At 43.6% G+C, this 26660-nt stretch overlaps 1 protein-coding gene across 1 annotated transcript; it reads right to left on the reverse strand.

The window, feature by feature from the left end:
* Positions 1-1261: 1261 nt before the first annotated feature.
* Positions 1262-26515, reverse strand: lrrc45 (leucine rich repeat containing 45). The gene is made up of 17 exons (XM_070991212.1): positions 25965-26515; positions 25097-25158; positions 24919-24989; positions 23845-24023; positions 23100-23228; positions 21284-21396; positions 19841-19899; positions 19519-19596; positions 17722-17857; positions 16770-16847; positions 16535-16646; positions 16357-16427; positions 13329-13421; positions 6670-6762; positions 4962-5135; positions 3823-3970; positions 1262-3665 (listed from the first exon to the last, which is right to left on the reverse strand). The coding sequence occupies exons 1-17, from the start codon at positions 26191-26193 to the stop codon at positions 3466-3468; spliced, it is 2025 nt and encodes a 674-aa protein (XP_070847313.1). The 5' UTR covers positions 26194-26515; the 3' UTR covers positions 1262-3465.
* Positions 26516-26660: the final 145 nt, after the last annotated feature.

Raw genomic sequence — 26660 nt, forward strand, 5'->3', positions numbered from 1 at the left:
CCATTACAATAAAAATACCTGGGAAATAAAAATAATTCTTACTTTTGACACAGTAATAATATATTTGACTCCGTATGCCACAATGTGACCCAGCAGGTCAATATTTGGCCTTATCATTTTCCTAACTTTGACTTACCATGTGTATATTTATTTTGGCGAGTCTTTGCTTGAAAAATAGAAAACCAGGAGGTCCCTTAAATATTCAGACAGTCAGCTCATGGCATCTCCCATGCTGCACACAGACAGAACAAGCCTCCTGCTAATCACAATCACTTACAAATCAAAGAATTTATTATTTCTATTTGAAAGCAAAATGAATAGAAAAATAAATCAATTAAATGCCCAAATTCATTTCTGCCCCTTCTATAAAACTCTTTCAACTGCCTCTGTATTTGAATTGTGCTATACAAATAAATGTGCCTTTCCAAGGAGGTTCCATTAAATCCCTTGAGGGGACTTAATTTGCTGTCTTTGAAAGGATAATGGTCACATCCAGAATGAGTGTGGTCATTGCAGTCTGTATTTAGAGATTTATGTTAGGGCAACATATGCTTATTAACAAGCATTTTAGGGGCCATTCATGAATTTTCTCATTTTAGATAGGTGCACTACTAGACTGGTGGAATATACTTGATTAATAATGACATGATTCCATGGGGAAATCAAGTGTAGGAAGAACAGTGTAGACAAACGGTTTCATAGACTTGAAATATATGTGAACTATCTTGGCAGTTGAAGATCTTTGGCTATAATTTCAAGACCCAGTGACCTCATACATCTCCACCCCACCAACACACCACTGTCTGAATGCCCTGCATGTTATCTGTTCAATAGAATGATAGACTAATCCAAATCAACCACTGCATCATCCACATATTGCTAAAAATTTATTTCAGAAATGACCACATTCAATATATATAAAAAACACATCATTAAAAACACATCAAAATGGTAAAAACACACCTGAAAAAATAAAATGACAGATATTCATCATATATCTGAGACAAAGTCAAGATATAAAACAATCGTCTGTATTACGAAAGACTGCATTTGTTTAATTTGGACTTTCTTCATAAAATCTAATTTGTAAAAACAGAAGCTTAAGGGGCAGCCATCTGGTTTGACAGATACAATATTAAGGCATACCTGAACTAAATTGCAAACACTAACAATGCTACATTGCCTTCAATTCATTTAGGAGATGAACTAGAATGAACACAACTGAAGTGAAGCGCAGACAGATACAAATGATGACTTAGAGTTCATCTCAGTTGATGGGAGGGCTAAAGATAAACATGCAGAGTGGACATTATTTGGCAATGATTGGAACACATGTACAACATTAAGACAGCACTGTGATCATAGGAAGTAAAATGTCCTGAGAGCAGCAGTTAAATCTCATGTCCAGTAGGATTTTCTCTTAAAAGGCTATAATGGTGAGAAAAGCACTTCTTCCAAGTCGAGAGATTTTGATTATCAAGATAGAAAGAACTTCCTTGATAATATTTTGACCCTTTTTCTTCTTTTTGATGTTTACTGTGTCACTCCATTAAAAAGAGCATGGATAGCATACATCTTAAAACAATGGACCATCACTCTATTAATGTGTGCCTAAAAACTGACACTAGACCCCCAGAAGAGATAAAACATGTTGTTTTGTGACTGGTAAAAATCTCATCCAGCTGGCAAAGTTTGGTTAAAAACAAACAAAGGGGTATAAGTATAATGGACTGGTAGTGACCCCTAGAGGCCAAAGTGTTCATTGCAACCAACAACATGTAAGCGTTGGACTCAAATGACATCAGGTGTTGAGATATTTGAAGGACTTCACCAGTAGTGGGCTAAAAATGTACATTTTGCTCTGAGGCTGGAGATAGATAAAAGGTCACAGAGTTGTTGGGCCCCTGAAGAGCATTAATGTGAGAAATTTATCTAAACATCTAGACATGAATCTGAAGATATCTTGCATGTCATATCTGTCCTCTGTGGACCATCAATGTCCACAGCAAATGCTAGCAGCATGGGGGTGATAACATTGGTCAGTGACATGAAATGCCGTGAAAATTTGTTAAAGCACTCCTTGATGATGAATCCTAATGACTGTGGTCATCCTCCGCCTTTTCATCTCAGGTCAAAGTCTCACTGTGTCCACATTGGTTCATGAGCATATACCTGCAAAACTAGCGAAATTCCCATCAGTCTCAGCGGTTCTTTGTTTATTGCTAATTAGCAAATGTTAGCTTTCAGCATGCCTGGCACTAGCATGGTTGTAGACTCTTCATGTTGACAAGCTAAGGACAGAAGTGTATTACTGGACTGATGATGGACAGACAGACCCACTCTGCAAACGTCAGGAAAGTTAATATAGACTTATATGGATAATTCTGGTTTATGACAGCTTAGTACTTTGTTTTGGTTCATCCTAACCAGTCAGTAGCAAATGATGTATCTCTCCAACTGATGTCCTTTTCAGTCAGCACAAGCTGTAGTAGTGTTTGATGTTTTTCGCAGCAATCAAGGAAATATGTCACGATTTATTTCTATAAGTTGACTTACAACAATTTGTAAAGCTGTGTGTATGTTTGTTGTCATTTCTGTGATGTAGCTAAGCAGTTAGCATGTGTAGGAAGATGGCATTTCCATTCTTAATCCCGCCTCCAAACCTCTGATTCATGAACCTATTCTCCCAATAATGGAAACAGCAGCTAATAAGCACAACACCACATCTATTTCAGTCACTGGGCAAATCAGCGAGTGTGGTAGTGATAGAGAGGTCTGGAAGAAGTCGGTTAAAATTATTTGGAAGAGAAAACTATAGTAAGTAGTGAAAGTAGAACACAAATTGGCAATTGTTTACAGAGCCACTTCCTGCTTTAGTCATGACCAAAGGGATTGTTACCAACATTTTAGATGTGCTGACTTTCACCTCCAGAGAAAGTACTTTGGATACTCTGGATAAATTCTTCCCTGGTTTCCATCCTGTCTGATCATCTGACTGCTGGTGACTCGTCTCATTTCTATACTGTGATGTAATTGTTTTCCCTGATCTCAGCTTCTACCTTAGTGACTACATCATAACAGACAGAAATGATGGGCAGAACAATCAAAATAAGACTCAAGTTGTAGTAAACCAGAATTATCCTTTAAACTTTGACTGATGATGAAACCAGATTAAGCTACTTGTTAAGAGGAGCACTTCCTCCTTTAAAATAAGTCCACATGTTGGAGCTATAGAAGTGAGGTTTGTATTGATGAGGTGCACTGACGGAGTAAGAACAAGATTCCTACAATTTGGTTTTAAAACTGCAGACTTTTCAAATTGCACAGCACCAATTATCTCCTCCATGTTCCAGTCTTTTCTACTTCACAAGTAGATGATTTCTATTAACCATTCGGACTGTCCTGACCCGTTCAGGAACCCAGTGAAGGCTCAGAGGTTACAGCTGAGAGGTTGAAGTCTCGGGGTCATTTCTTGGGGCTGCTGTAGTGTCCTAGAGGAGACCCCTGAACGTAGGTGAGGATGGCGCTCTGCAGGTAACTGGCTCTCTGCGCTGCATCCTCCCTCATCCTCTGGATCTCTGCCTCTTTCAGCCGCAACTTTTCCAGCATGGAACACATCTCGCTCTCTTTGTCCAGGAGCACCTCTCTGTGGTTACTGTTCAGTACTGCAGGACGGTAAACCACAGGTGGAGAGAGGAATGAAATACAGCGGTAGAGAAAATATTTCATGATGCATTTGAAATCTATGATGTCTGACCTGGGTACAGGACAAAATACTAAAGCTATAAAGACAATAAAACTAAAGAGACAGTGAGTGCACACCTTTAATCTCTCTCTCCAGAGCACTGATCTTCTCTTTGAGTCCTCCCTGTGCCGTCCTCTCTGCATGTAAATGTCCAATCTGCTCCTGCAGCTCCACCCTCACTCGGCTCACCTCAGCCACTTTCTCCTGGTCCTTGCCCGACAGCTCCTGCAACAACACACAACCTGTTCAACACCCAAGGCAGTGACACTGGGCAGTGTATCATAGAGTTGCATTTTGGGTATTATTTTGTGTCCAGCATCTGTCTGCAAACAAAGGTCCCATTAGTTTTCTCACAGGCAATGTAAGGCAACTGAAAGTTCTCTCTCATCTTGGATGGACGTGAAACTTTCTTAGTTGAATCAAAAAATTTAAAAGATGAACAGCAGTATCAGAAAATATGTGGTTCTTTGACAAAAAGGCGAAAGTACAAGTTTGTGAACATAAAAGGTGAAGGAGACTCCCAAGTCACATTTGAGAAAGAAACATCCAATCACCAAGTTTGAAATCCTGTTGCATGAGCCAATAACAATAAGCAGAGGCTAAAGATGACACACTATAGAAACGTGACAACAGACACTGCATTTTAAATCAGTCAGTCTTTGAATTAAATAAACAAAGTTGAAACACTTCAAACCAAACCAATGGCCACAACATAAACCTATTTAGATTGTCCACAAGACTCCAATGCTTCTACAGCATGTTGAAAAAACACTGTGGAAATCATTAAAACTCAAAAGTCAACATAGAGACAAAAGAAAATTCAAATTAAATTAAAAAAAACAAAAAAAAAACCAAACACACCTAAAATGACTAGAGTTTCCAGTTTGACTAAAACGAATATCTTAATGTTGTGAGAGGAAACACAGCCAACGCATTCAAAATGCACACAGACAGGATCCAGCTGGCCAAGTTAGCTTCAAGCTCACACTCACCACTCTGATCTCTGTGGGAATGCCCCATTTAATCCAGTGTTTTCACAGGCCAACATTCATATATCAACATCAATCTGATTCGACTCTGTGACTAAATGCACATAATATTTCTATTGGTGATTCGCACACATAATTCATTCATACACAGGGGTCACGTATGGAATATTAAGATGCCGTCACATGATGAAACTAAAAGGTTGGCAGCTGGTACTGTAGGTCCTGACCTGCTGGAGTTCATCTATCCGGCGCCGTAGACCGTCCATCTCGATGCTCTGCTGGCTGTTCTTGACCTGCAGCTCAGAGATGGTCTGCTTCTGCTGGGAGCAGTGGAGCTGGACCTCCTGCAGGGAGGAACGCACCAAACGAAGCTTCTCTTCCAAGGATGACACATGCTCCTGCTGCTCAGAGGAAACAAAGATGATGGAGAGCAACTGACTGATAATCCACTCATTATCAACACTGCTTTCCAGAGAAGCCCAGAGAATCAGTGAAACCAAGAATAAAATGTAAGGGAGAGGGAGTCAAGTAAGAGGGCTGTGCTGAGAGAATAGCTGCGTTTCCATTACCCCTAGAAATGCGCAAAACCTAAATATCGCAATAAAATACTGGTAATGGAAACACCTATATTTCGAAAATCCTCTCAAATATCGCAAAAACATTTTTACGCTCTCATGAGGTGGTTTTTCAGACATGTCGATATAAAAGTGTATCACAAAAGTGTAATGGAAACACTTTTTTCGCATTTACATGCACTTCCGAGTAGGAACAGCCTCCCGGGGGCATGACACATGTGGTGCCACAAGAGGTTCAAGAACATCGCAAAGCTCGTTGAACGTGGCCCGGGTCATCCGAAAATGTTGTATCCACAGTTCGTCTGTGAATTCCTCATTTACAATCTTCTCCCAGAAATCCCTTATTCGTGGCCGCTGCCACACATAAGGGCTTCGCCTTTGAGCAGTTATACGTTGCCTCCGCCTTCTGTTCATAATAAGTACAGCAACAGCCGTAGTGGCTCCTCCACCAGATCAGTGTACCGAGACGCATAACGCTTTCGGCCATCTTCCTCAAAGTGAAGTCTCGCGGGACGGCCGAGAATTTACGAGAATTTCGGTTAGTTCGCAAAACACCGTTCAATGGAAACACCTGCAAGTAGCACTTGAACTTTGTCGAAATTTCAGAAATATCGCTTTTATTTTGCGAACAACTGCAATGGAAACGCAGCTAGTGTAAAGCATGGTGTGAAATAGCTACAAATTCATTTTCAACAGTCATAACTTGAGTTAGTATAATCTTTTCCTGATTTCACAATAACCATCGTGTCTTTGAAGGACTTTCATTTTGTCATAACAAGGACTGGGTACCAACTTCCACGTTCTTTTGGTGCAATCCAAAATGTGTCGTGGACTGTCAAGCACTGACTTAACCACCAGCAGCAGATTAGATCAGTTGAAGCTAACTAATGTTAATCAAGTAACAGCTAAAATGAAATGTTTGTGAGTTCTCTGGTTAATTTGCTTGTCTGTCTGTGTCACTGTATGACCGCCAATGGGTTATGTTTTGAATCTGATCAGCTTCATAGCTGTGAGTCAGGAGCTTCAGCACTTGGTGACGTACAGGAGGCTGCAGCTGTTGACTGAACGTGTCAGTTACGCTGAATTTTGCTACATTTGCTAATGAACTTCAGCAAATCTCAGTTCGGGTTTCTGCCTGCTCAGCCAATAAAAGCTTGAATGGTAAATCTAAGCTGAATCCCTGCTTGTGACACTTGTGTCAGGTGAAACACAGAACTGAGTGTTGCAGGACTTGTTATCAAAGGCTTCTCATGGATCTATTAAGGCTAGGATTTTACCTTATTATATGTCCCTTTGGTCAAAAGCCAGTGTAGAGCTGTACTAACTTTACTAACTGAAAGTGCAGATTTTTTTAACCCACCTCCTCCAGACGCACTTGTGCTCGCACTCGTCCCAGTTCCTCCTCTGCCTGGGCCCTTTCAGTCACACAAGCTGCTTTAGCTTTGCTAAGCTCCTACAACAGATGGACATTAGAATATGACATTTCATTTAAAGCATTGGTAGACCGGAGATTTCAGAAGTGCTTCTCGCACTGTACTGAAGGTGTCAGTAAAGATCCAAACCAAAAGAGGAGCAACTGTTATTTTAACTGTAACTGTAACCCAAATAAATAAGCCTAAAATACAGGACTATTGTATTTGATCACAGTAGTGTGAATTCAACTCTCTAGACTAAGGTTCCACATTCAGTCCCAGCTTTACCTGAGAAGTGGGAAATTCCCACTTTGAGAGATGCAAACTTGTGAATTTGAATACCTGCACTGTTTGGAAAGTTACAGTTAGGGCAACTTCCTCCTTCAATAAATACAGGCCCATTCAGTCTTTATGTCCATATGTGATGTGCAGAATCAGGGCATATCTTGCTGTAATCATAGATCCCACAGTAACTGTGCTCACATTCCTTGATTCCCTGTGATAGGGAGCATTGGTAGTTGTGATCCTTTGTTTTTGTGAGATATGTGCAGCAGATTACAGTCTTTCTTCAGGTTCCTAAATGTTGCCTTGACTATCAACAGTCTCCACTGGGTCACTTTCTCTGGTACAGTTCTTAAATGTTCAGGTCTTATTTAACTGGTCAACAATCAATCAACAATCAACAATGCTATGTGGCCACTCCACACCATCCATCCATTTTCTATGCCGCTTCGGGGTCACGGGGGCCTGAGCCTATCTCAGCTGTCAACGGGTGGGATCGCCATCCGATCGCAGGGAAATATATATACACAAACAACCATTCACGCTCACACTCACACGCAATTTAGAGTCACCAATTAACCTAATAATGTTTGTGGTCTGTGGGAGGAAGCCGGAGTGCCCAGAGAGAACCCACGCATGCACGGGAAGAACATGCAAACGACAGTTACGTATGTAACTACGGTTCTATGAATCCTGGATGACCGCCAGAGGCGGTGCCTTAAGCACTGAATGACTCCGTCTCGCGCATGCGCAGGTCAAGAACCAATACCAACAAAGTCACCTGTGAGTGACCCCCTGACGACCCCGGACAGGCTATAACTTCCGGTGTCGCCAGAGGATCTGTTCCTGCAGAATCTTCTCGCGAAGCCACAAGGATTGGACAAGGAAGTGACTGAACGCTCTGGCGGTCATCCAGGATTCATAGAACCGTAGTTACATACGTAACTGTCGTTCTATTTCATCCTTCCTGACCACCAGAGGCGGTGCCTTAAGCACTGGATGACCAATACCAACAAAGTCACGAGGAATCCAAAATGCATACCTCATTGACTGTAAGCAGCAAAAGTGCTTGGTGACGCCCACGAGGCTGCGGCACATATCGCCTGCAGGGGAACCCCTCTCAGGGCAGCCCATGATGTGGAGACACTTCTCACAGAGTGGCATCTCACGCCAGCAGGCAGGGGACGACCACCTGCCTTATATGCGTGGCAAATGACGTCCACAAGCCAGTGAGACAGACGGTGTTTTGAGAGAGCGCAACCTTTCTTAGGACCACCAAAACACATAAATAGCTGGTCCGACTGGCGTATGCCCACAGTCCTGTCCACATAGGTTCTCAGAACCCGTACAGGATACAACAGCACCAACTTCTCGTCCCCTTCCCCTACTGGCGGGTCAAACAGAGCCAGCTGGATAGGTTGATTAAGGTGCGAGTTTGACAAAACCTTAGGCAAGAATGCAGGATTCGGCCATAAGGTGACCCCTGAACCGCCTGAGTTCCACCGCAGGCAAGAACTGCTGATCGACAAGGCATGAAGCTCACTAACACGTTCCGCCGAGCTCTTGGCAGTCGTGGGGGACGCAGTCTCAGAGCCCCCTTCAAGAAGATGGACACCAACCTGTGGCATCCCACTGTGTTGTTATCGACTGGAACATGTCGAGATGAAATGGCGGACACGTACACCTTCAGGGCAGAGGGGGACCAACCGCTATCCAGGAGAGACTGCAAGAATTCCAAAATAGTAGGCACAGAGCAGTGCACAGGGTCCTCATGCCTCCCTGACCACCAACCAGAGAACAGTCGCCACCTGTTCTCATACTGCACCCGGGTAGACTGCACCCTGGCGTTCAGAACAGTATTCTGGACGGTGCTTATGCACTCATTCAGCAGTGGATCGGGCCCTGCAGAGGCCAAACCCACAGCTGAAGACGGTGAGGGTTGGGATGCCACACCCGGCCCCCCAGCTGAGACAGGAGGTCCTTCCTGTCGGGGAGGCGCCATGGTGGGCCGTGACAGAGCCTGTGCAGGAGAGGAAACCACGTACGCCCTGGCCAGAAGGGGGCCACCAGCAGCAGTCTGTGGCCCCGCTGAAGAACCCTCTGCAGCGTTGCCATAATCAGAGGGACTGGCGGGAATGCGTACAGGAGAACCTCTGGCCATTTGTGTGCCAGGGCATCCTGCCCGAGAGGGCTGCTCTCCTCCATCCAGGAGAACCAGAGAGGACAGTGGGTAGTCTCTTCCAAGGCAAAGAGATCCACCTCTGCCCTGCCAAAGAGGCCTCAGATGTGGAGTACCACCTCCGGGTGAGGCCTCCACTCCCCTGGGGAAGGCTTGCAGCGGGAAAGGAAGTCCGCTACCTAGTTCCGCTTCCCCGGTAGATACATTGCCCTCAGGCTGGCTAGGCTGGGGGCTGCCCAAGTCAGGAGGCCCCAGGTCACCTGCAGCAACCGCATTGACCTGGTACTCTCTTGGTGATTTATTTGAGAAACAGTTGAGATGTTGTCTGACGGTACCAGCACATGCTTCCCCCTCAAATATGGGAGAAAGTGCTGGAGCGCCAGGTGCACAGCCCGCAGCTCTAGCACATTGACATGCTCCGTGCGGGCCTGAGCAGACCACCGCCCCTGAGCTGCTCTGTTCTGCCACACTGCACCCCACCCTGAGAGGGAAGCATCTGTTGTGACAGTCTCCCGACGAGCCGGAACAGAACCCATTCGCATGCCCTGTAACATGAAGGCCCTTTTCCTCCATGGAGACAGCGCAAGGAGGCAGCCCCATGACACCCTGATCTTCCTGTGCCTGTGCCACTTGGCATCCAAGTGAAAGCTGTTCAGCCACCGTTGAAGAGGGTGAAGTGACAACAAGCCCAGAGGAACAACGCTCGCGGCAGCTGTCAACTTGCCCAGGAGGCGTACATACTGCACGCAGGGCAACCACCTGCCCTGCCGGAAGAGGGGAAGGAGGCGGAGGATGTCTTCCACCCGCCGCAGTGATGGACAAGCCTTCATGGTTACAGAGTCTAGGGTCACACCGAGGAAGGTGATACTCTGGGAGGGGATCGGACAGCTCTTTTTGATGTTCACCCTGAGACCCAGCCGGGCTAGGTGAGCCAGAAGAGCAGCCGTATCCTGCACCACTTGAGACTGGGAAGGCGCACACACCAACCAGTCGTCTAGATATGGAAGGATCTTCATGCCACTCAACTGCAGGGGAGAGAGGGCTGCTGCCACACAGCGGGTGAACACCCGCGGGGAGAGGGAGAGGCCAAAGGGTAGCACCCTGAACTGAAAATGACGGCCTTGAAAGGCAAACCGAAGGAATTGCCTGTGGTGAGATATGATGGGAACATGAAAATAGGCATCCTTCAGGTCAATGGAAGTGAACCACTCCCCTTTGGCAACCACACGCAGAACCTCTGCCATGGTGAGCATGTGAAATGGCATGACCTTCAGAAATCTGTTGAGGCCCCTGAGATCGAGGATGGGGCGAGATCCGCCATCTTTCTTTTCCACCAGAAAGTACATCGAGTAGTATCCCCCGGGCTGTGACAGGGGATCTACCAGCTTGATGGCACCCTTGACCAGGAGGGCAGACAGCCCTTGGTCCAAGGCTACGGCTTTTGCCGGGTCGCCCATGATGGTCATTTTGACCCGGCTGAAGGCAGGGGGCCGGCGTCGGAACTGCAGTTTGTACCCCTGGGCTAGGGTGGACACCACCCAGGGGTCCGAGGTGTAAGCAGCCCAATAACTGAGCTGCTGCTGGGAAAAGCAGCCGACGACCGGCCCAGGAACTTCAGTTCCTGGCCCCCCGGCCTTTGGAGGCTCTGGGGGGGCGCCAGTTAGCATCCAAGGCCCGAGGCTGACTAGAAGGCTGACAATCAGGGGCCCGAAGAGCCTGAGTTGCCCGCTCAGCGGGCTGCTGCACTGGCCGTTGCACTGGCCGCTGCGGCCTCTGGTAGCCATCAAAATAAGCCTGTGGCTGAGAGCGGCGCTGCGCAGCTGCTGAAGAACTTCTAGGTCGAGCAGGGGGAGGCACGCTCCTGTGGAGACCTGAGAGCTGCTGTCTTGTCTGCCTGGCTTGGACTGTCCGCTCTAGTGCCTCTAAAGCGGCTGACCCGAACAACTCTCCTGGTTCCACTGGAACGCTGCGGAGGGTCCTTCTGCACGCCTCTGAGAGCGGCGATTGAGCCAGCCAAACCTGGCGGCGAGCCTGAATCAGGGTGGACATCACACGCCCTAGCTCCCTGGTCATTAGGGCGAAAGCCTGCAGAGACGCATCGCCTGCATCATACGCTTTGGAGAGCAAATCATCCGTGACACGGCACTGGGGTGAAGGACACCTCGCATTCACCCTCAGGGCCTCATCAGGAAAGACCATGAGTGCAGCCACCGTCGGCTCAACAGCTGGCATGTGGCCAAGGCCAACTTGGCTGCATCCTGCATGGCTGCCAGTGTTCAGCCATCAGACGTTGCATGAGAAAGAGCCTTGGAATCTCTCCAACATGCATGCAACTCCTTCAGGTACTCCTCTGAAGGAGGCACAGTGAATGTGGCAGGGGCTGAACTGCGCCTGAAAAATGCGCTCACCAGAGTCGGTTGGGCTTGCGGCACGTCTAGCTGCAGGCGAGCCAAGGCCATGCGAATGATGGCCCCCATGGAGCTACCCTCTGAGCAACCACCTGAACTATGGGCCGAGGAACGAGAGCCCACTTCTGAGGGATGGAAGACGGTGTCATGAGAGACAGCGTCCGTCCCATATTCCCCAAATTCAGTGGCCGAAGCCGCTGTTGAGAGGATGTCATCCTCTGGACCCGACAAGGCCACAGGAGGGATGTTCCACCCCAGCCAGTCTTGCCGCCCTCAGTGCCCGGGGCATGAAGCTGCAGTTCATGCAGGGGTCCTCTGAAAGACCTTCCCTCAGGTGCTCGAGGCCAAGACATGAGGGGCAAAGGTCATTACCGTCCTCAGGCTGCAGAGGAGCCATACAGGCGGTACAGGAGTGAGAAGACATCATAATGGCGCTACCAATTATGAAGAACCACTCTCAAAAACAATGTATAACACAAATTAACACAGCAAGCACCGTTGCTAACTCCAACTCAAGAAGGGACGCTGTCGAAACAGTCCGATTAGCTCGAGCGAAAGCACTGCTGCTAACCATAACAAAACAGAACAACATACCTATGCTGGGAGAGGGAGCGAAAGCACAGCCGTCACCAACAGGTCGTTACTGACAAAGCAGGTACAACAAAGTTGCTACCAAATAATAAAGTTAGCTTAAGCGGACACACTGCTGCTAACTATAAGATAACAGAGCACACCTATGCTGGGAGAGGGAGCGAAAGCACAGCCGTCACCAACAGGTCGTTACTGACAAAGCAGGTACAACAAAGTTGCTACCAAATAATAAAGTTAGCTTAAGCGGACACACTGCTGCTAACTATAAGATAACAGAGCACACCTATGCTGGGAGAGGGAGCGAAAGCACAGCCGTCACCAACAGGTCGGTACTGATAAAGCAGGTACAACAAAAGTTGCTGCCAAATAACAAAGTTAGCTCAAGCGGACACACTGCTGCTAACTGTAAGACAACAGAGCACAACTATGCTGGGAGAGGGAGCGAAAACACTGCCGTCACCAACAAAGTACATTATGCGCTGATTAGCGGTACCTTACCGGTCGAGTCCAACCGTGAGATGAGGATGAAGAAAGGAGCGATGCCGGTGAGACAGCACACACCGCCTCCCGGAGGGACAGCTTGCCGCAGCCCTTGGAGGGCGAGCATCTCGCAGCTCCGACCAGCAATGAGCGGTCACAAGGCTACCGGCGACAAGCGTCTAACTGTTAAGTACGGTGATAATTAGCTTAAAGCTAATGCTACGACCGTAGTATACCTGCGAAGCGAGAAGAAAAAAGGAACAGATCCTCTGACGACACCGGAAGTTATAGCCTGTCCGGGGTCGTCAGGGGGTCACTCACAGGTGACTTTTTTTGTTGGTATTGGTTCTCGACCTGCGCATGCGCGAGACGGAGTCATTCAGTGCTTAAGGCACCGCCTCTGGCGGTCAGGAAGGATGAAATAGAACTTCACACAGAAAGGCCCGCCCGACCCGGGAATCGAACCGGTGACCTTCTTGCTGTGAGGCTGTGAGACCTGCAGCGCCACCGTGCAGCCCCCACTCCACACCATAACCACTAAATGCAGGAAATCTGGCTTTAAAAAATATCTCGGATCTGTTTTCTGTTATTAACAGTTACTTTGTTGACTAAATGTGTGTGTTACATTATGTGTGTATCTTTTAAACACAGTACTCCATAGTCTGACCTCTTCCAGTTGTATCCGCTGTCCCTCCAGTTTGAAGATGCGTTCCTGCTGAGCTCTCTCAGCCTCTTCTAGGTGTCGATTCACATGCTCCACCTGTACAGAAATGTGATCTAGTCTACATCTCTTACAATAGAGTTTCCATATAACATAGAGAAAAGTGAAACAACTAGCAAAATATATGTTGTTTATTTAATCCACTAAACTACTTAAAACTAAAGTATAAAAAACAGCAGACTGTTGTTTTACAGGGCATTATTGTATGTGGAGGACTATTTCTTGGCTTGGCACAGTAACTTCCTGAGGTTTTTTCCCCACACTGTAAACATGTCTATTTCTGCTCTAAAGTTGGGCATGTTAATATGCAGCTTAATAGGGATTGACACTAGGGCTGTCAGTTTAACGCGTTAATTAGATTAATTAATTACGCTGCAAATTAACGCGCTATAAAAATTAACGCAATTAATCATGAGTGGCAAGTCAATGCGCAAGCATTTTAAATTTGGCCCTTTGAGTGACACGTAGGCTGCAGTGGCAGGTCGCATCCTACCTGCGCCACTAGTCAAAAGCAGGGTGACAACAGACGTGGATGCGACACCGGAGAGCGAGGCAAGCCTACTTGGACCTTTGAACGGCAAGTTTATTTATAAAAAGAACAAAGACGGGACTATTAACAAGAACGCAGTGATTTGTACCTTGTGTAAAAAAGAATTTTCCTATCACCGTAGCAGCTCCAGCCTGAATTATCATTTAAACGCTAAACATGTCGTTGCTGCTAGTGCCGCTAGTGCTACCGTGAGCTCACTCCGCCAACCCACACTTGCTGAGTTAGGAAAACGAATGAGCAAAGCCACGACAGAAAAACTGACAAACTCAATCGCAAAGTGGGTTGCTGCTGATTGCAGGCCGATTTCAATCGTGGAAGACGAGGGCCTAAAAGAGGCGTCATCTGACTCTAATTTCCAGCTACCGTCGAGAACTACAGTGATGAAAAGAATTCACCAGCTGTAATGTGAATGTCAGTGAATTGTAATGTCCTAGAATTCAAATTCTTTATTTGGGGACCTTTAGCAGATATGAGATTAAAATGTGATTAATTAATTACAAATCCTGTAATTAATTAGATTAATTTTTTTAATCGCCTGACAGCACTAATTGACACACTTTTGGAGCCATGGAGGTGTGCACTAGTACTCCACAATACCTGGAAACACACTTTCATGATGTAAAATCGGTAAAATCCCATTTAAGTTGATAGAACAGTTGCTTATTTATACATCTAGCAGTTAGACAGTGATCATCTTTGATCATCAGCTAGTGTCTGTCTGTTTGGTGTTGAGCAGGTAGTGTATGGTGGGTTTTTAGAGCTTACTCGCTGAAAACAGCCGCCTGCTTTGGCCAAAAATGACACTCTGACAGCAGGGGATTGTGCCAAAATGGCCAGAAAACAAATGAGCTGAAACTCACTATAAAAGGTCTGTAAAACTGAGGACAGCAGCAAATTCAGGTGATAATTCTGTGTAGGTTTAACATTAACATTGATATGGTGTTATTATCTAGTGCTGTCAATCGATTAAAATATTTAATTGCGCATAATCTCATAAATGTCATAGTTAACTCACGATTAATTGTAAATTATTTGCACATTTTTATCTATTCTAAATGTCCCTTGAATAATCATTTTAATACTGTTATCAGCATGGAAAAGTGGATAGGCTTGCTTTGGGCAAATGTTTGTTTATTGAAAACAATGTGTAGTGTTATATTTCACACTAACATTCTCACTTTGAGCAGTCATTCACATTAGAATGAATCAAATCTCACACAATTTAACACTGTCAATAAACAGATGACAAAAAATAAATACTTGGTTACAAAAAAGCCCCTTCAACAACCCTTTCTAAGGGATCAAAAAAGGGTGATCCAAAATAAAGTTACAAAGTGCACATCATTGTAAACTAGGACTCAGGCTATAGTGCAGTTAAACCATGGCTTAAACTTTCCTTTCTTTAGTTTCCTTTGAACATAATAGCATCCATATGCCTCTGTCGAAAGCCATCCATTGTCGCCCGGTTTTGACAAGGAGGCGGCGGAGAATTCGCATTCGCCATGTTCGGCGGTTCACGCTTGACATCCACACAAACCGGTAGCCTATTTTTTTACAGCTAGAGAGCAGGCAAGACCAAACACGTGCGTGGGGCGTGCCTATTGTTTTGTTTCCGGTTTACAATTGGATCCTGTAGTTTTTCTTACATTACTAGCCGTGGTCACAGCTTATAAAAAACTACAAATTCACTAGGTCACAAAGAGCATTAATCTCACGATAAAAAAATTGACGCCGTTAAAATTGATTTGCGTTAAAGCGTTAATAACGCGATATTTTTGACAGCACTACAAATATCCCTTCCTTTCTTGGTTCTGCCATGGCCCTCACAGTCCCCCAACCTAACCATCAATGAAAATCTGTGGATAGACGTCGAAAGAGCAGTGCACGCCGGACTGCCCATGAATCTCACAGAACTAAAAGCATTTTGAAAGGACAAATGGGCAAAAAATTTCCCACACAAGAACTGAAACTAAATTGACTCTTAGCTGGCTACAAAAACCCTTTATGAGCTGTGATACTAGTCAAAAGGGGTGTTACTAAGTACTGACCATCAGGGTGGCCAAACTTTTGCATCTGGAACTTTTCCTTTTTTGTTATTTTGAAACTTTTGTCCCGTTAGGATAATGCCGTCTATAGCTGATACGGACAAGAACAGACAGGGGTTGAATAGCAGGTTGATCCACAAGGGGGAGCTGGTGTGAGCGAAGGGTGTGACAGTCTTTGCTGTGGGCATAGAGGATGCTCAGGGAGGCACATGTGTGATATTAACAGCAAATCATGTGTGGAGTATGGAACAGCATGCTGCAAATTAGCAGCAAGCATGTGACTAGCTAGCATGTGCAAATGAAGACTGTCTCTTCTATACAGAGGGAAGAGGACAGCTCTCAGAACAGGAGGGTTGTGTGTATGTATGAGAAAGAGCACCTCCTTCTGGCGCAGACTATCCATGTCCTCCAGAGCTTGCTTGGACCTTCGCTTCTCTATTTCCAGACGGTCTGTGAGAGGATGACACACAGGAAATCTCTGCTGGGTTACAAGTGGAAAAAAAATGCCATTCTCTTTGTAATAAAGAATGTGTTTTTGTTCTGTGAGTGTGTGTTACCATCTGCCTGGGCCAGTCGCAGCTTTAGCTCTGCTGTGCTGTTGGTCAGCTCCTGCTTCAGCTCAAAGATCTGCTGCTGTTGAGACTTACACCTGCGCTCCATCTCCTCCACCTAACATTGGTCAATGCAACTTTGGTCTGTGTGTGCACTGCTCAGGATTAGCATATACCATTTTGGTACAAATACTCTGACATACAGTAAGTCCACACTGTTCTGAATAGACATTACTCTTACTTTATTCCTGAGCTGGACGTTGGTTTCTGTCAGGTTTTGGATCTCTCGGAGTAGTTTTCCCTCTCTGAGTGTACTGTCCTACATGATAGAAACACATGAGGTCCCTTCATTCACGACAGCAATATCTCAGCAAGCATAAATGATTTGGATTTTGTGTTTGACAACTTGTCAGTGTGTTACTGTTTTGCAGGATTTTGATGTCAGCCTGTGTCTTAAGTCTAAAGTGATGTTCTTCTTGGTATTGCAAAGTTGATTTCAGTAATACTGCCCGGGTCCATATGTGAGGTGAATAACAGAAATGAAACAATAACTGAAGAAATTATTAAAACTCATTATTACTCATTATTATGAAAAGTTGTTTAATGGGTTATAATGTTTTATTTAATAATGCCCCTTTCTAAGTGTCTGTTTTTATCTCCCTCACTCTCTATAGATAGATAGATAGAAAAGTCTTGTTTGTTTGTGTTGTTTTGTTACTTGTTAAATAAAATACTGATCATAAAAAACAAGGGCACATAAAAAATTATTATTACCAGAATCTCACTTGTAACATGTGCATGCTCTTATAATTCCCTTAACAAGTCATGTGCTACAACATTTGCATTTATGGAGGAAACTATTTATGAAAAAAATGTGTAATGAATGACACTAGAGTTATGATGTGTAGGGAACTTAGAAAATCTATAGCAATTCTGAGATCGTCATAAGATCAACAAGCTTGTCTCTGGAGGTTGAATATTTCCCCTCTTCATGATTATGTGACCTTGTTTCACACAGTAAAACAGCCAGTAGAAAAAGCCATTTTTCCTCACTGCTGTTGATTCAATTTATCACCACATGTGAAAGTTTTCATGGGCTACCTATAGGATGAATCACACGTGGAAAATCTGCTGAAATTGTTTCCTGGACAAATCACATTTGCACTGTTGTCTCTGCGCCAATCTGTCCATACCTCTTGCTCTTTCTTCCTCTCTCTGCTCTGTCGTTCCCTCTGCTCTTCTTTCTCAGCCTTTACTCGTGTCAGCAGCTCCCCCATGTTGTGGTTTTTCTGCTCAGAGAGGGCAAGGGCAGCCTCTGTCATCTGCAGTCTGCACAACATCACAGCATGATGTGATTAGAGTTACTGTATGTGCTTCTTATCATACTTTAAGTAACACTAATGAGCAGCGCATTGATGATTTGAAGGTGAAGACATCTAATGTACTCAAGATAACATAGAACTTAGCACGTACACCCACACATAGGCCAGCCAAAACAGCATTTCTTTTTGCTGAATGTGCAACATTATTTCATATACCCCCACCGAACTAGAAAGAGGATGTGTCACCTTTGTGAGAGGATATCAGGACAGGTATGAAATAATCTGCTTTCATAAAACAACTGTACTAAAATTATTTTGTTATGTTTGATGAGGCTCCTGAGACATCACATTTTAGTATATTACTTGTCAGCAGCAGACATTCTGGCACAACATCACCAAACTGAAAGGTGCATGGAGAAGGAAAAGCTGTCTAAACACTTGCAGTATTAACCCATGCATGTCCTGAGGAGCTGATGACCACGGCCATATTTACTTGGCATCTCGAGGACCAACACAAGCAGCACTCTTTTTTGTCATCTTCCTGCACATGTGTGTAGTGTCTGGTCAGAGTGCATGGTACACAGGTGGGAGGTGGGAGGTTCATTCAAATGAGGCAGCACAAGGGGAGTTCATGGTTTTGGTGGAAACTGGATCTTCAAGGGACATTACATTTCAGTTCACAAATATTTGCTCTGTCTCCAATTCACTTCTGCTGAAGTCCAAACGATGGACAAATTCAAACATGTGACTCCTATTGTGTTGGGATCTCCAGCTGGTTCCAGTGGATTGGCAGGTCACAGATCACCTTTATTCAAATCTGAAACACTGCTGCACTGTGTTTGGAAATGTAGCCGTTAATATTCTAGCTTGTTCCTTCACCGTTTTTTTAATTCATTATCACACTGTCAGACTACAAACTGTAGTGTTGTTCTCGTTCTTTCTCCGCGCAGACTGTAGGGAAATTTCATTCAACTTAAATGTAATGTGACTATGCCTTTAGACTTTGCATGGACAGCCTCAACTGTTTCTGGCATAACGTCCCTCAGTTGCCAGTCTGATGATTTTTTTCAAAAAAGTAATGACTCTTGTTTATGTGCGAGATGTGGCTTTCCAGAGGCTCATTGATCCTGTGTGGCACTGACTCCTCTACAACTTTCCTTACTACAAAACTGGCATTTTCAGGTTTTATTCTTGAAGTGCATAATGGCACCAACACTACAGTGTAACATTTTACAATATAATGTAACCGTTTATGACACGAGATACAGTCGAATTAAAACTGAAATAGACTGCTGGATTAATGCAGTCACAGGGTTTCCTGTGGAACGGGAAGCAATGAAAATAAATAAAATAAAATAAAATAGTGTGGGTCTCATCCAGACTTCCTGTGATTGGAGGTTTTTCGGAAGCTAGGGTTAGGGTTGTATTTGTATGTGAGAGCCTTCAGTAACCAATAGTAGCTGACCTTCAACTGCCTGATTAAATATTCAGTATCTAAGTGTGTTTCAGGAGGGCTGAGTCAGTGAAGACATGTAAAGATACTGGAGTCCTTCATACAACCTTGTGCTTGAGTGGAAATTTATTAGACACTTTTATTAGAATAACTAGATATAGACTGTGCTGTTTTTCATATTGTAAATATAGAATAAAGGAAAATTGAATGCTTACTTTGCAGTGAGAGAGTTGACAGCTGACCTCCTGTCATTCAGAGCTTCCTGGAGTTGGCCTATCTGAACAGAGGTGGACCTAATCAAACAGAAAAGAGGTAACAAGGTCATTGCCATGAAGTCACACATACAAAATGGGGAAGGTGAAGAGTTGTTGTTTTAGGTATTCATAGTAAAATTGTGCTCCCTATATGAGTTTTACATGTAACTGCATTTATTTCCTTAGTGCAAATATAATGAGTTAAAGGCAGATGTGGTAGTGCCTCTCAGTTATAAAACTATGGTTATGGCCAGTGACTGTACACAGTGACATGTAAACTCACCTGCTGGAACGTCCCATCTCCTCCCTCTGTCTGTCTATGGTTTCCATCAGGCTTAAGAACTGAAACAGCAGAGGAACAATCACAGTCATCACCACAAACTTATACCTAATCTGTGCTCAAAGTGACATTTCACCCAGAATGTTATGTGTACCAAAAAAGGCCCCAAACTCTTTTGAGTATCAAACACACCACCTGCAGGCTTTAAATGCATTTGCAAAAGCTGTGTCCTTATCAGAGCACAGTGACTGTGCTTAGTTTCAATTCATTCTACAGCCATGTTAGTAGCTCTATGAGGCTACACTTGGACACGATGGTGCTTTGAGCTAAATGCTTACAGTGCCAATGCTAACATGCTAATGTTTAGTAGGTATAATGTTTGCCATGCTCACCATTGTATTTTCACACCTTAGCATGCTGACATCATACAATCCTAATCATAATCAGTAATTAGATGATTAACATAAAACACAGCTGAGGCTGATGGGAACATCACTGTTTTTGATCTCCAAAGGTAGTAGAATGCATCGTGTGGGAACTATGAATGTCTGTACAAACACTGTATGCAAATTCATCAACATGCTGCTGTTTCACATAATCCTTGACTTAAGGAGGAACATGTTATTGACATTGCTGGTATGGCCTGTATCCCTCTCTTTTTTTTACTATTTCCCTTGTGCTGCAATTATGTATTTTTTCTATGCGAAACTGCTTATGCTGCCATCTTGACCAAGACTCCCTGGAAGAAGAGACCTTGTTTCTAAATGGGACCTACGGGCTAAATAAAATAAGAGAGTAAATGAAATAAAACAAAATAAAATATTTTACAGGCGAAGTGAAAACTCTGACCTGCTGGTGGCTCCAGGGATAACTATACCAAATTGCACACAACCCAAACAATAGTTGTTAAGGTATTTCACTAAAAGCCCAGAGTGTCAACCTTATTGTGGTGCGACAGATAAAGTCAGGGCAATTCATCATCAGGGGTTTATGAAGGTTTGTACGAAAGCGTGTGCCAACCCATCAACTGGATGCAGATATTTCAAAAGATAAGTGAACATTTTGACCTGTTGGTGGCATTTAAGGAAAGGTCAGGGATCACAAAAGTCAATAAGATTCATTCATTTAGTCTTGGCAACCCATCCCATAATTATTGAGATATTTCATACAAAAAAATCAACTAAATTTCACCAACATGGTTGAATTCATCCTGTGAGAACCATGAATGTCTGAACAAAATTTCATGGCAATCTATCTGATAATTGTTGAGATATGTCAGTCTGGGTCAGAGTGGTGGACAGACAGACCTGAAAACCTCTGCATCCACCCGCATGGCCAGATTCTCATTAGGGCTCCTTGTTTTTTATGATTTCCTTTTAACAGTCTTCATCCACCAGTGTTCCTGTATTGCATCAGGGTTGTTTCATTCTTCATCGTGGGGTTTACCTGTCGGCCTTTCTCCTCCTTTAGTGTATGGATCTCCCTGGTAAGGACCTGGCTTCTGCTGTGGTTCTCTCTCATAGTGGACTGTCTGTCTGAGTTGTGTCCTGTGGTCTGCTCTGCAATTGTTCAACAACAGGACAAAAATGGTAATGAGTGAACAGAGAGAAACATGGGTCCAGAGCAGAGGACAGAATGCTAACAGGTATCACTGAGTGATAATCAGTATCACATTCAAATCCACATTATGGTAGTCTTAATACTTTCCAAGTAATGACGTAACAAAACATGATTTAAGTTGAAGCCATACTGTTAGAGGTATTATTACTTCCTCTGAATATAAGGCCGAAGTTGAGGCGAAACAAAAACCATATCCCACCAGCAGCTGTCCTCATGGTGTAGGTCCTATCTACTGTAGGATGTGATAATATTGTGCCAAGAAACTGTGCATCGTGATGAATGTGTGAAGCATCCAAACTTGTGTCCTAGAAAAGCTAAGGCTTGGTCTGTACCAGCTCTATATGGAAAGTGTCCTGAGACAACTTCTGTTGTGATTTGGCGCTATACAAATAAATAAAATTGAATTGAATTGAATTGAAAATTAAGGCCTCTACTGGGATCTACTGGCATTTTCACACTCAACCATCTCTAGGGTTTACAGAGAATGGTCCGAAAAAGAGAAAATATCCAGTGAGCGGCAGTTGTGTGGACGAAAATGCCTTGTTGATGTCAGAGGTCAGAGGAGAATGGGCAGACTGGTTCAAGATGATAGAAAGGCAACAGTAACTCAAATAACCGCTCGTTACAACCAAGGTATGCAGAATACCATCTCTGAATGCACAACACGTCAAACCTTGAAGCAGATACAGCAGCACAAATCCACACCAGGTGCCACTCCTGTCAGCTAAGAACAGGAAACTGAAGCTACAGTTCGCACAGGCTCACCAAAATTGGACAATAGAAGATTGGAAAAATGTTGAACATTTTGGGCCCCTTAGTACCAATTGTGCATTGTTTAAACGCCACGAGTATTCGAGTATTGTTGCTGACCATGTCCATCCCTTTATGACCACAGTGTACCCATCTTCTGATGGCTACTTCCAGCAGAATAAACTGCTTTCTTGAACATGACAATGAGTTCACTGTACTCCAATGGCCTCCACAGTCACCAGATCTCAATCCAATAGAGCACCGTTGGGATATGGTGGAACGGGAGATTTGCATCATGGATGGGCAGCTGTAAAACTGCAGCAACTGCGTGATGCTATCATGTCAATATGGACCGAAATCTCTGAGGAATGTTTCCATCACCTTCTTGAAAGTATGCCATGAAGAATTAAGGCAGTTCTGAAGGCAAAAGGGGGTCCAAGGTGTACCTAATAAAGTGGCCAGTGAGTTCGTATTCAGTGCTGTGTGCAGCACAAACTAAATTCCACCTCAGTAGCTGTGGGGTAAAGAAAGAAACCTCAGGGACAGACATCTCAAAACCTGGACAACTAAAACCCAAACTATCTGAGTGGAGGGTTACCTCTCCAGCAGAGTGAAAAGGTATGTTTTGGGATTTTTCTAATTTAGTTGAACCTCCCCTTTAAGGAGGCAGACAGAATGCAGCTGCCTGTCTGTGGGGAGTGTAACACACAAGAAATGTAAAAACAACTTACTTTGAAAATAAATTACAACTAGTAATGCAGAGCAGAAAGGACTAGGGCACATTTGTACAGACACACACACACACACACACACACACACACACACACACACACACACACACACACACACACACACACACACACACACACACACACACACACACACACCTTACCAAGTGCTTTGAGTATGTCACTAGGTATGTTATTTCCTGCCATCTCCAGCTGCACTATGGTCTTGTTCTTCTGCAGAGCCTCCAGCAGAGACCTGCCACCCAGCAGACCAATGTTGTTCCACCTCAGATCTGTGAATGCAGTCATCAGAAAGACCGGAGAGATCATCACTCAGTCACACAATATACACCAGAATACAACAAAAATCTGTTCTTTAACACTCGAAGATGTGGATCAGACTCATCATTTGTCTGACAGACGCACTAAGCATTGGTATCTGTATGTCTATAAAGGCCTGGTCAGAAAACTACCATCATATATTACTTCTATGTTACACTGGAACCATGATGAATATTTAACCTCCTCCAGGAACTGGCTGGTTCTTCAGGTACCTCACGTCAGACCTGAATTTGGAAGGACTGCTTTTACTTAGTGTGGCAGACTCATGGAATCTCTTGCAATGTGACCTAAACCTGAACTCTTATACCTCTTTGACACTTTAAAAATGTACTTAACAACCAACCATTACAAGCCTGTAACAGTTTGAACTGATTTTGTTTGTTGATTGTTTGTATTTTCCATCGTGTAATCTCAGCATCAGGCTCACTGATTGGGTATGAAGGATAGGGTGAAGTTCACCACTCTGTGAAACACATGATTGTGTAAAGGATATTACTAAAACAGTTTCCTGTAAATGCCAGATTGTTACAAAGTGAAGAGGTCAGATTGTATTTCATTGTGTGTCACCTAGCACTTCCACTGTGTTGTTGCGTTTGAGTGCCAGAGCGAGCTCAGATGCTCCGTGGTGGTTGATCTGATTGTTGCGCAGGTCTAGCTGAGTCAGCACGCTATTGGAGGCCAAACCCTCACAAAAGAGTGAGAAGGCTTCGTCCCACACCCCCAAGGCATTCCACTCCAACACCAGCCTAGAAAAAGTATTTACAAGTTTTAGGCATAATGGGTTAATGGGGTACTGTTCTCTGTTGCAGTGTGGGCTTATTATGTATTCAAAATTCAGTTTATGTCCTCATCGGAAATCCTTTCTTTGAAGATAAATACTGTAAGTGAGATGGTCAAGCATTAGTAGATGTTTTCCTGACCAGTCCAAGCTGTGAGCAGATGTGACAGTGAAAGATTTGACTTCATGCTAACACACTCAATTACACATATATTTCTCAGGTAACTGGGCAAAGCGCAGACCAGGCAACCATCCAACTTAGGCAAGATTGTTGGTTAAATGAAAGTAGAAAATATATACCATTATTTGTCAGACTAATATGGGCAATGGAAATAATGGTTAGTCTAAACACTTCTTCAGCATTATCAATAATGGCTGCATCATATCTTTTATTAGTAGATGCATGGTTTCTTTCCACAGCGATTCAAAAATAATAATAATTCAACCAGCAGTGAGGGACCTCAAATAAATGTACCAATTCCACAAACAACATCTGATATGTCAAAATGGAAACAGATTTGTAAATCAATTACTTCATATCAAATATAATTTCATATATTTATTATCTATATGTTTATTTCAATTCTAAAAAACACATTTGTAAATGTTACTTAAGTTGTAGAGTTCTTTCTTGACCTTGGAAATAGGATAGAGTTGCTCAAACTCAAAGACCACGAGATGTAGATGAAAGCACTGTGAAAAGTGAGTAAGTGGACCTTGAACTAAGAATCTTTGTCCAAATTCATGTTTTTCATTTGATATTTTATGAAAACAAAAATTACACTGCACACTAAAATACATTCAAAAGTCATGTCTGCTATTGCCACAACAGAAAACGTCGTCACACAAAGCATCGTTCTCACCTACGCAGAGTCTTGTTATGTGCCAACAGCCTTCCCAACACTTCAGCCCCTTTGGATCTCAAGTTATTCCCCTGTGAACAATATTTTGCATCACCTGACTATCAATACACGTCTCATTAAAAAAAATGAAAAATAATTAGTGAGTTGTGTGTGGACAGTGTAATCTGACAAGAGTTACCTTCAGATCCAGAACTCTCACAGTTGTGTTGCCAAACAGTCCAGTCAGCAGTACTTTGGCACCTGAGAGTCATACACAAGCATGGAAGCTGATACTGTTACATATGATTTTATATTTACTGTCATCAAATCTCATGTGCAGAGCCAAGACCAACACCAACAATGAATTTACCTTACCAACAAGTATTGTGAGTTTATCAAAGCTTGATATACCTTCTTCCTCTGTGCCACAGGGCTCCATTCTTGTCCAAAAATCTAAATTTTTTACGATTTCTATCTGCAGTAGGAGCTGGTGCGATTGAGACTGAGCCTCACAGTGAGGGGCGGAGGTCAGAAAGCACTGAGAGACAGACTAACACAATGAATAACGCCAACTTGATGTCAGCCTAACTGAACAGCATTAGATGAGTTTGTAGCACTTAGCACAACCACACTGAAATGAGTTCTCTCCTCAGAAATCAATTTTTATAGCCAAAGTAAATGTATAAGTCAATGCATCAGTCAATGTTATCCATGGGGAAAATCAAAAGATGTATCAAACATATATCTGGATTTAGAATTGTGAATAGTGTATTTGTATTCTAATAAAACCTGCTCTTTATTTTGAATTGTGCAATATGCAAGAATATTAAATTCAACCATTGTCTGTTTACTCTGCTTTACTTATTATATTGTTTACTTATTTATCATTCCTTGCTTTTTCTTTACTGATGCTTCTTGCTATGGTGCTACCCTCTTTGCTGGTGTAACACTGCAAATTTCCCTGCTGGATAAAGGATTCTTATTTTATCTTTTGCTGTGCAACATACAACATGATACACCAGGGTATATATACTGTAGTCTGCCTGTGGATTTCAAGACATACATACCTTCCTCGCTGAGCATGCAGTCACTGAGTGACACCTCTGTGAAGACGGTGTCTTTTTGGAGGGCCCTGGCCAGCACAGAGCAGGTATCTGCAGACAGGCTCTGTCCACTCAGGTCCAGCCTGGAGCCCTGAGCAGCCCTGTTCTCCTGGAGCTGAGCCACAACGCCCTCTTGAGGCTCCACTCCTCCCTCCTTACACAGACGCAGGTACGTCCGCCTGAAATCCTCCATTCTTAATCACAGCCTCTCCGTTCCATCTGAGATGTACAATGCTGCCTTCACGTCTTTCTTCTGTGATCTGTTGACTGGAGAAGAAAGATTGAATTTACAGATTAGGGATGAACAGACTAATTAATTGATCAACAGGAAAGTAATCTGCAACTATTTTGATGAAGCAAAAAAGCCAAATACTCCCCAGTACTAACTTCTAATCTGTGACGATTTACAGCTTTTCTTTGACTCATGAATGTAAAGGGAATATCTTCAGATTTTGGACAGCTGATCGGATAAAACACGACATTTGATGACATCACTGTGGCCTTTAGGAATGTACCAAGGCCTAAATATATGATTTGAAAATATTGTTGTCAGATTATTTAATAATGATAAAATAACTGTTCGTTGTAGCGCTATAACTAACACAGTGTTTAGTAAAATCTTGCCAAATTGAAAATGAAATTTGCTACTATATGTTTCTA

Source organism: Chaetodon trifascialis, chromosome 21, assembly GCF_039877785.1.
Source record: "Chaetodon trifascialis isolate fChaTrf1 chromosome 21, fChaTrf1.hap1, whole genome shotgun sequence".
NCBI lineage: Eukaryota > Metazoa > Chordata > Actinopteri > Chaetodontiformes > Chaetodontidae > Chaetodon > Chaetodon trifascialis.

Excerpts from the sequence above, each read along its gene's own strand:
- lrrc45 (XM_070991212.1), bottom strand. The coding sequence starts at position 26,193 with ATGGAGGATTTCAGGCGGACGTACCTGCGTCTGTGTAAGGAGGGAGGA. Across the intron at positions 16,848-17,721 it reads AGAGGAAGAAAGAGCAAGAG|GACAGTACACTCAGAGAGGG; the intron begins GTATGGACAGAT and ends TCTATCATGTAG. Across the intron at positions 16,647-16,769 it reads ACGTCCAGCTCAGGAATAAA|GTGGAGGAGATGGAGCGCAG; the intron begins GTAAGAGTAATG and ends GACCAATGTTAG.